Genomic DNA, 15,205 nt, shown 5'->3' with positions numbered 1-15,205 from the left:
AGGGCTTCCAAATCCAAGGAAGAAAAGGGAATCGAATCCCAATCCTATTGGGCCAGTTGGGCCTTGTTCCCTAGGCCCCTTGGGCCGTCTTGGAGATGTGCTTGCTAGATTCCCGAGGATCTCTCTGCCTTTCCCTTGGCTTGCCTTGCCTGATTTGATTGCCTCATCCGACTCCGCCTCCTCTTCCTCGGCATCTCTCGATCTGCTTCCCCCTCCTCGACGAAACCCTAGCAGAGCCGCAGAGCCTAGGAGGAGCATCTGGGTAGGCTAGGCGGGAGCAGCAGCAGCAGCAGCCGTGCTCTCATGGCGGCGCCCAAACCCATCTGGGTGCGGCAGGCCGAGGAGGCCAAGCTCAAGTCCGAGGCCGAGACCGCCGCCGCCGCCAAGGCCGCCTTCGACGCCACCTTCAAGGCCCTCACCGCTGCCTCCGCCGCGTCCGGCGACGACGACCAGGAACCGGATCCCGCCCCGCCCTCCCCTGCAGAAGCCGCCTCCCCGGACTCCGACGACGACGCCCCGACCCCACTCGGCCCGGTCGACCCCTCCGAGTGCTCCGCCGCCGGGCCTGGCATCGCCGGCGGCTCCGCGGGGGCTCCGGCGACCCTCACCGTCATCGCCAAGGACCGTCACGGCCGTAGGCTCACCACCGGCGGCGCGCGCGTGCGTGTACGTGTCTCCCCCGCCGCGGGTGTCGGTGGGGACGACCTCGAGGGCGCCGTCAAGGACAACGGCGACGGCTCCTATGCCGTCACCTACGCCGTCCAAAAGCGCGGCAACTACATGGTGCACGTCGACCTCGACGGCGCCCCCGTCATGGGCAGCCCCTTCCCCGTCTTCTTCAGCGCCTGCACCGCCGCATCCTCGGCAGCTTTCCCCAACGCCCTCCCCACCGTCACCTCCGCCTACCCCAACATGGTTAACCAGACCATGCCCAACATGCCCAACTACACAGGCGCGCTTTCTGGCGCCTTTCCCAGCCTACTTGGCCTCATCCCTGGTTCCTCCACCGGTTCCTCTGGTGGAATCGTCCTGCCGGGGGTCGGTGCCTCGCTGGGGGAGATATGCCGGGAGCATGTCAACGGTAAATGCGCAAAGGCGGACACCGACTGTAAGTTCAGCCACCCGCCGCAGCAGCTGCTGATGTCCGTGCTTGCTGCCACTACGTCTGTTGGTGCCCTTGGCCATGCGCCCATGGCGCCCTCTGCAGCTGCCATGGCAGCCGCACAGGCCATCATGGCTGCTCAGGCACTGCAGGCACATGCGCAGATGGAGGCCAATTCCAAGGCCACAAGAGAGGCTTCAGGTAATGCTTCCTTCCAAAAACTTAATAGGGATTTTCTACTTGATTTTCATAGGTGATCTAGTGTCGAATTAGGAACAGGAAAGGTAGGTGACTGACTGAGGCTGTTGTTTTCGGCCATTGCCTGTTGGATTCATAATCTTGTAAGCTACATACAGCATGCTTGGTTAGATCGTTGTATTGTTTATGTGCTTATTGCCGTAGATTTCATTGCCTTAATCCTCTTACCAAGCATGCAAGCATCTCTCTGGAACTCCAAAAATTTCACCCTAAACTTTGGTATTTGCTAAAGTAAGTTGATTGCATGACACACGCTAGCTAAAGTTACTGGCCTATTGTTTTTTTATCATATTGCAGATTTATCATCTGAGTAGCATCATTATTGCAATATTACATTTTTTTGGTGCTTCTATTGTTGTTTGCTCATGATTCTTTTTCTTTACATGCCATGGTAAACTACATATTTCTTACCTGGCTAAGATGGCAACTCTACCTAGCAAATTAAGTTGTGAGCTCTGCAAAACTGCTTCTTTTAATTTAAGCTGCTTACTGAACATTCCATCACCCTAACTTCTGTTCAAGCTGAAATTATATAAGTATGCTGTTCTAAACTGGAACATGCACTTAACAGTGATTTTTCCATATTTAGATACTCACTTGCACATTGTATCCTTGTAGGCTCAATGGATAAAGCTGATGTTCTGAAGAAAATTGTTCAAATTAGCAACCTGAGTCCACTTCTTACGGTGGATCATATTAAGAAGCTATTTGGGCACTGTGGTAAAGTTGTTGATTGTACCATAACAGATTCAAAGCACATTGCTTATGTAGAGTACTCCAAACCAGAAGAAGCAACTGAAGCATTACAACTCAATAACGTGGATGTTGGTGGTCGCCCATTGAATGTGGAGATGGCTAAATCTCTTCCTCCCAAAACTAATTTGGGTAATAGTAACTTGCCTATGATGATGCAGCAAGCTGTTCAGTTGCAACAGATGCAATTCCAGCAGGCGCTATTGATGCAGCAGACAATAGCAGCCCAACAGGCTGCTGCACGTGCGGCCACCATGAAATCTGCCACTGAAGCAGCAGCAGCAAGGGCTGCTGAGATAAGCAAGAAGTTGAAGGCAGAGGGTTTTGGTGGGGACAATGTGGAAGAAAAGGATGCAAAAGGGAAGTCAAGGTATTGTTTTACACGTCTTCAATTCTACATGCGTTAAAGGTTACACTTACACGATTTTATGTAACTTGAATGATCACATCTTTCTTGATCTGGAACAACTTCTGGTCATTGTACTTTTAGTATTTGGTGACAGAAAGATTGTGTTCTCCTGATTCTAGTTTGCATCTACTTTGGGAGTTAGGACTAGAGCATCGATTCATTTTTTTGTGAAGAGAATGTTGCTATGTTCTTTCCTCTTTTAGATAATAGAAATATGGATGAGATTGTGTGTTTGCTAAATGCTAATAGAAAACTCATGCTTTATTCTGAATAGATAGATGTAGTTTCAATAACGTGTTTTGTTGCTTGGCTTATATTTTGCCATTTATGTATATGTGTTTATGGTAGGCCCCAAATTGGGGGAATTTGTGCCTACTCGGCATTTCACGAGTTATGAAAGTTCAAAAAGGGATGGCAAATCGTCTGATTTATAATTTATATAGCAGTCAAGTGAGTAAAAGGCAGAGAATAAACCTCATGTAGAAGTTTCAAAGTTTAACATAAATGTGTTTATGATTTATGTATCTCTTGGTATTCTGGCATATCCTTATCAGGTATAGTTTGTGCAATAGATTGAGAGATATCTCGGTGTAGGAACTTGCTGCAGTGTCACTTCTTTTGGAGTTTTGGTTTGACTGCATTAATGCATGGAATTTTCTCCTGATACATTCTTTCATTCTAGACGCTTCTCACTTAAAATTAGAAAAGAAAAAAAAGAGACTGGTTGTTTTTCCTTCCCACATATTGTGTGCTGAAGCCTGACAAATTTATTTGATTTCCAGATCACCATCACCCTCTACTCGAAGATCAAAATCTCGGTCAAGGTCACCTATCAAGTACCGTAGGAGCAGGCGATCTCGCTCCTACTCCCCCCCAGTTAGACACTCCAGGGATCACCGATCACGGTCACCGTCAAGATCTCGCCACTTAAAGTATGGTAGTGATCGATTGCATAGGGATGATAGGGACAAGTATAGCAGGTCTGGAAGAAGAGAGAACGACCGATCGCGTGATCATGATTCATCTAGTTCAAGGAGAAACAGGAGCAGAAGTAAAAGTCCAAGGCATAAGAAGCCCTCCAGAGTTGATTCTCGGTCACCCAAGCAACAAAGAGAAGAAAGTTTAAGCCCATCAAAATCAAGGTCTGCTCGGGCTGGTTCAAGATCACCACGACACCATAAGGGAAGCAAATCATCACCAACTCGCGACCATCGTTCTTCTCGTCGTAGCAGGCATTCAGGATCCAGATCTCCTGAGAGAAAGCATCGTCACAGTGATAAAAAGGACAGCAGAAAGTCCGAGATACAGGATGATAAAAGAAGATCACATAGAGGTAATAGAGGTGACAAAGATGAAAGGTCTGTAAAGGATCCAGTGGAAAGATCTCATAGAGGTAATAGAGGTGACAAAGATGAAAGGTCTGTAAAGGATCCAGTGGAAAGATCTCATAGAGGTAATAGAGGTGACAAAGATGAAAGGTCTGCAAAGGATCCAGCGGAAGATAAAAAGGTGGATACTTCTGCGGTTGCTCATAAGAGGAGCTCAACAGTATCTGAAGATGAAATTCTGAACAACAGTAATAGTAACCATAAGAAATCTAGACATGAAGCTGGTTTGGAATATGATGAAGGGAAGGATGTGTGCTCTGCTGTAGCTGACCTTAATGGGCAACTTGGACCTGGAAGAGACAGCGCATTAGGGGGCACTGGAGAGTCTGCTATATGATAGTGACCACAGTATTTACTTGGCTTCTGTATCATTCAGTTGGCTGACCACAGAATCACTTGATTGATGATGATGCAGAATGCTGAGCTGGTGTTTGTTATCTTCCTTTCTGATTTAGGAGTTTTATTTGCAGGATATGAAGATCTTTGAAGAACTTGAGTGCTGTTCGGAGTGTTCATCTGATATATTAAAATCTATTCCTCATCAACTCAACTGATGGAGATTCACTCCTTGAACTTCTAATTGTAACACTGAAGCTTGTAAGGTGATTTCATACAGTGAGGTCAAAACCAACCATATATTTGTCATTTCAGGCTCATGATACCATGGCGAGTTGGAGCTTGTATCTGGGATGTTGATTGAAGATTCAATGGAGTACACACTTACTCAAGTAAAGTCCATATACAAGACTGTAAACAACTTATCTTCTAGGCTATGTTACATTTCAGCTGGAATGCTTTGGCTAGTTAAATGGTCTAAATATGTTCCTCTGCATACTGTAAACGTCTTCTGAATTCTGATGCACTTAGTTCGCCTCAAGTACTTTTTTGTTGCATATGATTAGTACTACGTGTATCTTGTATCAGTAATGGTTCGAAAAGTTCGATATGCTTAACCAATATTTGTGCCTGGTCTTTTGACAAACACAGGGAGTTGTGATGTAGGTTTATCTATCATCTTGTCTGCTGCTTAATTTTGACCAGTCTGCCTAAATTGATATGTATATATCTCCTGGCATTCATTGTTTTTCTTTTGTTTGTTTTTTTTCTTCTCTTTTGTTCTTTTTGAGTGACAGGGTAGGGTTCTGCCTCAGAAGCCAGTTTAAGTGACTGATGTGAGGCAATCAACCCGTTATTCGAGTGATGTGCCTTGATAGCTCCTCAGATAAGCAGCAAATCTTCAAACAAATGCCTTCCTTGCATCTTCCTATTTTTCTTCATTTTATTTTTGCTTCTTTAGTCAGCAAGCACTGTCAGATTGCACCTTACCCTGCTGTGATTGGTGCTGTCGTACTGGGAAACCTGTGCAGGTTTTTCAAAGAGGATTGCCATTGGAGTATGTTTTGAGGGGAGTCGGCTAACTCTAATAGCCACCTGTCTTTAGAATGAGGTATGAGTTTGTGCTATGGATGTGATAAATAATGCTAGCCTCTTAGTTTTGCATCTTCAAATGCCTACCTACCATATGTTGTGCATTCAGGTTACCTTTTCCATCCTATTTTTGGGGACAACTGGAAGAGAGTTTTAGTTTCTTGGCATTTTAGTTTCGCAGGTCTGGTATCTTGAGAAGTCAGAACAGTTCGTTTCCTTTCCTTTCCTTCCCTCTTTTTCTGCTCTGTTTGTTTTTTATCATTATCATGTATAGGGGATCAATACTGGTACTGGGTGCTCAATTGGTGGATATGGCATGCCCTCTCTGGAATAAAGATTGTGTTCTGCGTCGTAGCTACAAGTGAACCATATGCGCTTCCTTGTTTTTATATCAACACGGGGTTCCCAGAAGATAATATATAGTGGGAAGCACTAAAAAAGCTCGGCTGACTTTTTTTCTTTCTTTCTTTCATTCATTTTGTTATTAGCTAAGGTTACTTCTATCCTACGCGAAAATCCCTCTACATCCTCTCCGTTCACATTATTTTATCACATGGACGAAATTGCACCTTCCCTGCTTCAGTACGAATGAAAGGAACCGCCAACCTTCTCCACGTTAAATGGAGTATATTACTACTATAATTTGTCCTTTCTGGCTACTATATAATCACGTCTATATCTAGACTCTTTGTACACTGACAGCGTCCGTCAACGATAACGACCTTCTATGGAAACCGTAACTCCCTTCCATTATCCTAGCTTCACCTCTAAAACTATCTTCCATTATTCTAGCTTCACCTTAGATTTATAGTTTGTAGGTTAAAATAAAGGATATATCTTAAAACCGTATGAGCATATTTTAGACTTACAGCATGCACAACTAGTTTTAGTAAAAAAAAAAAGGTCTAAACATGAGTATTTTATTTTATTTTTGAACTTTTGTACCTATGGACTTGTAACATTTATCTGTGATCAATTTCAATATATGGCAAAAAATAGAGAAATTATTTGATAAAAAATTCATCTGGTTGTCTGCCTCTTAAATGCAGTTATGTAAGCAATTTTATAAAAAATTGTAAGCAAATTAGAATGTATCCGTGAGCAATTTAAGAAACATGTTAAGACAATTTAAATCGAGTGTTCAACAAATTTTGTGAACAAATTAGAATCATTCAAAGACAATATTAGATCTAACTAATACATATTTTCAATAAAAAAGAGAACAATTTGTGAACAATTTTATTGCAAGTAAATTTTAGAAAAATGATTCAAACTCGCAAGCAATTTTATATATTTTCAGAGCAAAATAGGTGTGCATGCCATATGAATAAAGCATGCACATACAATTTTTAGATGTTACCTAAAATAAAGTAGATTAAGTATCTATTTTAATATATAATATAAATAAAATAACTCATATAAGCATTCTCAACATACCTACAACTCTGACTTTACGAATTCTTAGTGATAAAGACATCTAGCTCCAAAAAAATTTTGAAGTTAGAAATCTGCCTAACATGCCCATAGTGGAGTAATAGTGTTGCTCCATGTTCATCTTCAAGAAAAAGAAAAGAGTTAGCTCGCAGGGCCAGTGGAAAAGAAAAGAGATGTGGTGATCCGCATTCAAATTTCTTTTCGAGGCGGCTTCACGAGAATCCTCACCTACCAAATCTAGTCGATGTGTATGTAAATTGTATAAAACTGCATGATTAATAAAGGAAATCAAAATTTATACTAAATAACATCCTTGAATGTTGACATCTTCGCCGGTCCTTTTACATTATTTAATTCTTCATGAAATATAATGCACCTCAACCGTAAGTATTCACCAGATCGATGTTATTGAGATTAATCTATACAGAGTAGTACGTCTTTTTTTGGTAGCTAGGGCCAACCGTGAATGATGTATACATGATCCAAAGGCATGGATGCATCTAAGCAGATTCAATGGGGAGGTTTCTCTTCTTACATTAGTTGCTTCGATGTCTCACAGTCCAAAATAATATGCGTGGTGCATTGGTGCTAGGCTGCTAGCTAGGTTTTTCTTTTCTTTTTCTTATGACAGTCTGACATTGCTATTCTGGAGAAAAAAATAGGCTAGCTTGTTTTTTTAATTTTGGCAGCTTGCTTAGTTAAATAAAAAATTAGTGTCCAATGGCGCATGATCGGCGTACTGCATTGTATATTGGGTCAGCGGTATGTTGCGTAACCAAACAAACCGGATACTCCAAGGAACAATCATGATCCTTATCTCACGTGTTATAAAACCAGAGCAAAGAATCGGTAAAAAAAAACAGCGCTAAGAATATGGTAAAGTATATGCATATTGCAGTGAGTTTTGAAAACTGCACGTCTATTTTGTTCTGTTTCGCGCGAATAGCAGTGCAGGACTCCATCAGACCGGACAACAAACACATGCACGCCGTGATTTGAGGACACCAATGAATTATGTGGTTATCAATGATATACTGTAGTTACTATTGAGTTGTGCACAGTGGTATAGCACAGTTTCAAATTTCACAAGAAATGAAGAAAAAGAAACTGAGTGAAGTAACATAAACCATGAGGTTTTTTTTTTCTCAGAAAAGAAACGGAAGCTCTGGTTGACATCGGCGAACGACCAATCTATAACGCAAATATTGGTTGCTTGCTCCACCAAAGAAAAGGGGGAAACAGTACTTGTTTCAAATGCAAGAGTTTTATGTGAATTTAACATAAACATGTAAATGCAGTGCAATTCCATGGGATTTGAGAAAAAACTGTAGTGAACAGTTTTGTCTATTACTGGACTTGCATTCCTTTCTAAGGTTACTTCCCGTGCATAATATCTATAGTTATTTTTTAGATGACAGAGAATGCAAGAAACACATGCTAAAAATAATTCTCTAACGTCAACTCTAATAGAGGTAGTGTTCGTACCTTTTCTTTCTGCTACAGTAAAATACCTCTTCCTCCACACCGTATCCCTCTCCAACAGAAACTCCAAATGTACTTTTTCGCAGCTACAGTAATACGACCGGGATGAAGGAGCCGCAAATTTGGTACCTACCGTAGCATGCCTCATTACTGTGCACTGAGTATGTACATAGGTTCGGGGAGGAGGAAAGTAACGAAAGGTAGGAAATATGATGTCGGTTGGAGATGAAAAAAATAATTTATGCTATAATAATGTTAGAGAATATTGTAACAATATTATAGGATGTGAATTTTTAGAGTTTCTGTTGAAGATGGTCTAATATATCTTCTATAATACATTTTTAGAAAGTTTTGTATAACTAATAAATAAATACGAAAGTATATACCCAAGACGATTTTGAGCGTACTTGTTTTGCACTAGACACAGTCTCCCTCTTTTCCTCGTTTAATTTTTTGTCACGTCCGATTTCATCGTAAGTACCATTTAATACTCCATATTAATAGGCAATACCTGCGTAAACCGAAGCGCACCCATCAAAACAAATCCAAGAGCGAGCGAGCCAAGAAGCCACACCCCACATGCCCCACCTCGCCACCTCCCCCACGGCCGCCGTCCCCACCGCCCACCCCATGGGCGCCAGCCGCGTCGCGTTCCGACGGCGCCCGTGGGCCGCTCCTGGCTCTCGGCCTTCGGCGCTGCGCCTGCTGGCGCGGGGCGTCCGACGGGAGGACGCCGGCGGGGTGCGCACGGAGGAGCAGCAGACGCCGCCGACGTTCTACGACCTGCTCGGGATCTCGTCGGAGGGGAGCCCCGATGAGGTCCGGGCCGCGTACAGGCGGATGGCGCTCAAGTACCACCCGGACGTGTCCCCGCCGGGCGCGGCGGCGGAGAACACGCGCCGCTTCATGGAGGTGCAGGAGGCCTACGAGACGCTCTCCGACCCGAGCCGCCGCGCCAGCTACGACCGCGCCCTCGCCTGTGGCATCTGCCGCCTCGCCTTCTCCGCGTCCCGTTCCGCCCGCGCCTACCACCACCAGGTGGGTCACTGGTCTGCTCTAGCTTGTCTCCTCCCTTTCTCACTTGCTCCAGCCTCCACCTCTTGGCTTCTCGTGGTATTTTCCATGCCTTGCCATCAACTGCTGCATTGCATGATTCTCCAACTGCTAAAGGTGCAATCGTTAGCTAGGATCACTCTTGATTTGTGGGTTATTGGGTTAAAGCTGGGATCTTGGGCCACTTTAAGGCCTGTTTCGAAAGGTGGTTTTAGGATCTAAATACCTAGGATTTAGTACAAATTTGATTTAAGGAAATCCTAAAATTTCCTAGAGCAAATCTCCTCTTCCACTTTAAGTTTTAGCTCCTGAATTGGATAGGAAGCTACCTCTGTAGGCACTGAAATCCATTGCCGCATCAATCGAAGTCTGCTGAATTGGTGCGCGTAGCGAATTTACTGGACTTGATGGAGAATGAACGGTCGGCAAAAATTTCTTGACTTGGAATTCGTTGGGATTTCAACTCAGGGTGTTTGCAAAGTTCAGATCTTTGATCTCTACCTGTGAGGACTCATCTGTTCTTCTGGGTTGTAGGATCTGGATCCTCTTGGTGCTTTGACTATATCATTTGGAAAAACAATTTCCTTGATTCGATGTTATTTCGTTCATAGGAGTTAGCACATCTGCATCCTGAGTGAAATACTACTGTACAATCTAGGTGGCCTTGGTTAATGCTGATTAATGAGTTTGTTAAAGCATGGCTTTTGCATTGATGCTCGTGTTGTATTTAATAAGGTCCTGTTTGGCCGAGCTACAACGCCAAATTTTGGGCAGGCTTTAGCTTGATTGACTCTTTAGCCTATGCAATTTTGAACACTCGCAAACATATAATTTTCATGTCTTGGCATGACAGTTATTTGTGGATTCAGCCCGACTTAAGATGGCTGACTGATCAACTGATGAACTAAGGCTTCATCAGAGCTGGTTTTTTAGAACAGCTCTTGTGGTTTACTACTAGCTATGAATATTGAGTGTTTGAGTTTGCCTTTAACTTTTCTTGATGCTTGAAAGATTGATAAAATTTTATGCTGAAAAAATTAATATACCAAGGAGCAAGTGGAAATTCACCATTCTTTGACATACATGAATATAACAAATGAACATCAATTCACCCTTATGCAACATACATATGAATAGGGAATGGCTAGGAATTTTCCCTAGTACAAGAAATGCACAAATAAGGCATGGATAATGAACAAATAGCAACATTCAGAAGAACTGGGAGAAGTCACTTTCATGTATGTCATGCATAAGATTATCTGACCAACAATTTGAAAAGTGGTGCCTTACGCGGAAGGCTGAAAACTGCAGAAGTAAGCTTATCTTCCTGTTCTTATGGGTTATGCCAACTCCCAATGGAGAACCATTAATTACGTGGAAATTTTTAAGTTGACAATGTCCATGATGATTTTCAAGTGTCAACCATCTTTTGTTATTCTATTATCCAAGTTCCAACTCTGTCAAGCTTGTTTGCAGTTCCCTCACTAACTTGCTAGCTATGTAACCACAGGACCAGGAAGATAAATCTGGCTGGAGAAGATCTTGGGAAGACCAAGTTGCGGAGCTGAAGAGGAGGAGCATGATGAAGGATTCAGAAGAGAACCTATCCTGGGGAGCTCGGATGCGGAGAAGGGCCGAATCATCATGAGCAGAATAATTGTGAAAGTAACCCTTGCAATGCTATAATTCTCCTGTTTAGCATCTGAACCAAAACCGACTACATGGTTGGGTGGGTATGATTAGGTATTAAGTCGTGTACTCGAGATGAGCTGGCCTGTGGAAAACTCTGCAGCAACCCTATATCAGATACGCTTAGTAAGTAATGTAGCAGTAGTAGCTGTAGCGGCTGCATCTGTAAGGATTGAAAAACAGCACCTCCTGGGGAGTGGCTGCTGGATGCTGACCAAGATCCATGGCCATGGTAGTTTTTGAGTAGGTGGCTGCCCGGCTGTATGTAAAAGAGACTCAACTATGTTGCTTCTTCTGAATCCTTTCTGGTCCAATGTAAATATTTACAAACAAACAAAAATAAGCAAGCTAGTTCTATTTTAAGTTGGGCATGGATTCGTTTTGGCTCATGTTCTCTGCTTCTCTGATGTGTTTCTAATATTGTTTAACTTGTATATACACCATAGAAACCCATTGGAATATAGGGTGTAGATGGATCTTTTCCATGTCACTGTCACCTAGACATGTCTTGTGAGTTGTGATTACGAACGCATGTGAAGGTGTGGATAGGCGTTGTGCTGTTGGTTTGTGACTTCCTTTTGCAGCCTAGTGCACACCACTGTATCAGCGCTGCTGTCCAGCAGCCGCCAACTGAAGGCAAACGGGACAAGAAGCGGGAGAAGATTGAGCATCAGACAGCACGTGCGGAAAACGGGTCTTGCAACCCAACTACCGTGTAAGTGGGTTAGAATGGTTGTGCAATGTGTGCGGCATAGCAGGCCCGAGTGATGAGCAAGGGGTTGGCGTGCGTGAGTAGCTGGGCGCGATATAGCTGGCGTTGATTGGTTGAGACGGGCAAGCGGTAACAGAATTGCCAACTCTTTCTTCTTCTCCAACCTCCTCCTCCTATTGAACTCGAAACCTGCTCTGATTAATACTATCTTGATCTCCTTCTACTTCCTGATCTTGCTGTGTGATTCCGATTGATCGGGGGTGCTAACAACCAGTATCAGAGACACCGATCTAGTGCACTCTGGAGTCCCACAACCACTTCACTCGTTTTTAGCGAAAGCTAGACACCATGGATCCAAGCATGAAGCTCCTGCTCAATGAGATGAAGAGTCTGAAGCAAGCCGTCGAGAAGCAATTGGCGGAGTCCAATTTGAAGCACGAAGAACGGTTCAAACAATTGGATGAACAGTGGGGTCCATCGGTCTCTGGAAGCCTCAAATGGATGCCACCGTGGGTGATCTAAAGATGGAGATTGCAGTGATCCGCAAGCACCTCGATCGGGTGTTGCTTGAGCAAGATTATCCTTCGCTGGGTCTTCTCATAACACCGGAGACGGCTGCGGCTGCCTCACCTGCCGAGCAAATGGTCATCGGCCCCAGCGGGCACCGCTGCGACACACACCACAAGGAGCGTAGGTCTGGGTGTGTCACCACCCTTTCTCATCTCCCGGTCACAGGTACGCATGAATCTCACCACTCTCAACCACTTGTTCTTGATGATCATGTTCTGGGATTTCATGTCACTAGTTGGCTGGTTGTTCGTCATTACTCATCTAGCCACGATTTCTCGAACAAATTGCCCAAACTGCATTTCCCTAAATTTGATGGCTCGACACCAAAATTGTTGCAATCTAGGAGTGATGATTACTTTGATCTATATAGTGCCCCCCCCCTGATATATGGATCAAAGTGGCGACCATGCACTTTTTAGGCGCAACTGCTCGTTAGTTGCAATCAATTGAGCGCCGCATTAGGCAATTAAACTGGCACCAATTTTGCATGTTAGTTCATGATCGCTTTGGTAGAGATCAACATGATCTACTCATTCGTCAGCTATTTCACATTAGACAAACAGGGTCAATTCATGAATATGTGGAACAATTCTCTAAACTGATTGATCAACTCAATGCATATGAGTCGATCACTGACCCACGTTATTACACAATGAGGTTTATGGATGGTATAAAAGAGGACACTAGAGCTACTATTTTGATTCAACGTCCATGAGACCTTGATTATGCTTTTGTGCTTGCTGCATTGCAGGAAGAAGTGGCGGACTCTACACGCAAAAGAGATTATCGCAAACAGGAGTTCTCGTGGTCCAAGCCAAGCGCCATAGGACCACAACCTCTTCCTCTTCCTCTGGTGCCACAGGTGCCTAAACTATCAGCGAATGCTGATGACAAAAAAGATACTGAAGCAGCGCGAGCAGCAGTAACTAAGGATAAAATGGCCTCACTGCGAGCATATCGACATACCAAGGGCCTTTGCCATAAGTGTGGTGAATGATGGAATCGTGAGCACAAGTGTGGTCCCACTATGAAATTGCATGTTTTGCATGAAGTGTGGGATTTATTCCAAGAGGACGAGTTTGATCAATCAAATGATCCCATACCCACTTCTCCTAAAGAATAACTTTTCATGGCTCTGTCAGATGCTGCTTACACTAGATAGAATGCTCCAAGAACCATGAAACTCCATGGTCATATTCAGCACCAACCTATTCTCATATTGATTGACTCAGGTAGCTCTCATTCCTTTCTCAGTGCAGCAATAGCTTCTCAATTGCAAGGTATTTCTGCTATCACTCAACCAATGCAAGTACATGTAGCAAATGAGGATATTCTTATATGTACTTCTGAACTTGTCCATACTGATTAGTATATTCACACCTACAAAATTCACTTTACTCTAAAAATTTACCATTAAAGAGTTATGATCTAATTCTTGGTATGGATTGGCTCGAGGCATTCTCTCCTATGAAGGTGCATTGGGGTCACAAGTGGATGTTCATTCCCTATCAAGCTTCTTGGGTGGGTTTGGTGGAGCGGAGGAAGATATTGCAGTTAAGAGAGTTAAGGAAGGAGTGGTCTATCCATGGATGAGTGAGGGTTTATTTATAATGGATGGAGGTTGGTGCATGGACTGTGTGCACAAGCTTGACTGAGGGCTGGAGCATAGGATTCCTTGTGAAAGCTGGAAAAGTTGTGATATTGATGCTTGGCAGGGATTCACTGTGAAAGTTGTTACTTGGTGTTACCATTTCGTGGTTAAAGCTGATTTATATGGTCACTTCCTGTCTAAAGCCTGACTCACAACAGAGGTGTTGTCATTTCATACTTAAAGCATTGTCATGTGCTCACTTCGTATGTACAGTGTGAGTCATGACAGAGATACTGTGCTGGCAACCAGGTGTTGTCATTTCATGCTTAAAACTGAGTCGTATGGTCACTTCATATCTAAAGCCTGACTCACGACATAGGTGTTGTGCTGGTAGCAATGTGTGGTTGCAGTAATGTGTGTTTGCAATTGAGGTTGTGAACGACTATAATTTACCTATAACAAGCATGTTGTGGAGATGAAGTAGTCATTTGTATACACCGAAGTGTATTCGTGAGTACGTGAGTGAGTTCGGTGGAATGATAGTTAAGTAGATTTCTAAGTAATACTTTTTATATGTTGAAAATAATTATACTTGAATAGTACGTTGATATAATAAACTTACCATCACATTGATTAGACATAAAGTTTACAAATAATTCATAACCTAATAAGTTAATATAAGACACTAACCATACATCCATCAAACTGAACTTATGAAATAGAAAGGTAAATATAAATAGTCATGTGTGGCATTTGTATAGTTCATATTGCATATATGTTGAATACCTACATTATCTCAAGATGGCAGAGGAAAGTGGCAACGCAAATTAGCGGAAGAATGTCAGTTGTGCCAGTCAATACTATTAGGATAAGATGGTTGTTGTCTCTAAGGTGGTGATGGGAAGTTATAAGGATGGGTACTAGCAAATCTACCATCATTTTTAGGGTCATCAATGTTCTCTGGAGATGGAGGCAACGGAGGGAGGGGTCATTGTGGTATGAAATCATTGTCATCGTCGTCATCTTGAGCTATGACGGTACTACCCCGTCCTATTTACTTGTTGATTGAACGTCATCTTGATGTGGTGTGTGAATATCCTCTTGTAATGATCCTTGAACTTTCTCCTGTATGGCTGCTGGAACGTTATGGCATGGGGGGCATGGAATCATCATCCTCATCGTCCTCGTCATTTTCTGGTGAGTAGTAGAGGGTGCCCCTGCAACCCTTAAGTTTTCTAACCATCGTCTTCTTCTACACGAACTAGACATCAGACCCCTGTCGAAGAGCATATACATCACCAAGAAGTTTGTGATCTCTCTATTGATCAACTGTGAG

At 43.2% G+C, this 15,205-nt stretch overlaps 2 protein-coding genes across 3 annotated transcripts; both read left to right on the top strand.

Annotated features, from left to right (window-relative positions):
- The first annotated feature begins 96 nt into the window (after positions 1–96).
- LOC133908714 (uncharacterized) lies at positions 97–4,869 on the top strand. The gene is made up of 3 exons (XM_062350851.1): positions 97–1,303; positions 1,979–2,483; positions 3,305–4,869. Exons 1-3 carry the CDS (start codon positions 304–306, stop codon positions 4,245–4,247), a joined length of 2,448 nt encoding a protein of 815 aa, XP_062206835.1. The 5' UTR covers positions 97–303; the 3' UTR covers positions 4,248–4,869.
- A 3,901-nt stretch (positions 4,870–8,770) lies between these two features.
- LOC133908704 (chaperone protein dnaJ 20, chloroplastic-like) lies at positions 8,771–11,362 on the top strand. Of its 2 annotated transcripts, none has more exons than XM_062350839.1 (2): positions 8,771–9,303; positions 10,818–11,362. In XM_062350839.1, exons 1-2 carry the CDS (start codon positions 8,834–8,836, stop codon positions 10,873–10,875), a joined length of 528 nt encoding a protein of 175 aa, XP_062206823.1. In that variant the 5' UTR covers positions 8,771–8,833; the 3' UTR covers positions 10,876–11,362. The 2 variants fall into 2 exon arrangements, with proteins under 2 accessions (XP_062206823.1, XP_062206815.1); XM_062350831.1 differs by having other exon boundaries at positions 8,773–9,292.
- The last annotated feature ends 3,843 nt before the right edge of the window (positions 11,363–15,205 follow it).

Source organism: Phragmites australis, chromosome 1 (assembly GCF_958298935.1).
Source record: "Phragmites australis chromosome 1, lpPhrAust1.1, whole genome shotgun sequence".
Lineage (NCBI taxonomy): Eukaryota > Viridiplantae > Streptophyta > Magnoliopsida > Poales > Poaceae > Phragmites > Phragmites australis.
This window is presented reverse-complemented; position numbering and strand designations above follow the sequence as displayed.